Consider the following 279-nt stretch of genomic DNA (forward strand, 5'->3'; position numbering starts at 1 on the left):
TTAATGTCCAGGAAGTGAGGAGATAAAATATTATTTAATTTCTGCATATTTTCTGCTGCAACTTTCATGAGAAGACAGATTAAGCCTATTGGTAGGGGCATGGTAGGAGGTGTTTCAAATTTCGTTGCATGGACTTACAATTTTTCTTATTTTGTTTCCTTTTCCATGGTGTGTCCAGAAAGTATTTTACAAAGCAATGAGAGGGCTCAGGGTTATAAGAATTATGGCACCAAGTTTACTGGCATGCCTCATAAGAAGACAAGGTAAACCAGAATCCCC

The 279-nt window shown here is 37.6% G+C and overlaps 1 protein-coding gene across 3 annotated transcripts in view; it reads left to right on the forward strand.

Annotated features, from left to right (window-relative positions):
* The window catches only part of LOC107474038 (uncharacterized), an 8501-nt gene that overhangs the window by 2202 nt on the left and 6020 nt on the right, over positions 1 to 279 (forward strand). For all 3 annotated transcript variants that reach the window (XM_016093627.3, XM_016093626.3, XM_021135229.2), the window contains exon 5: positions 179 to 263. In XM_016093627.3, coding sequence (XP_015949113.1) covers positions 179 to 263 — 85 coding nt within the window. The remainder of the gene's footprint in view (positions 1 to 178; positions 264 to 279) is intronic.

This window comes from Arachis duranensis, chromosome 2, assembly GCF_000817695.3.
Source record: "Arachis duranensis cultivar V14167 chromosome 2, aradu.V14167.gnm2.J7QH, whole genome shotgun sequence".
Classification (NCBI taxonomy): domain Eukaryota; kingdom Viridiplantae; phylum Streptophyta; class Magnoliopsida; order Fabales; family Fabaceae; genus Arachis; species Arachis duranensis.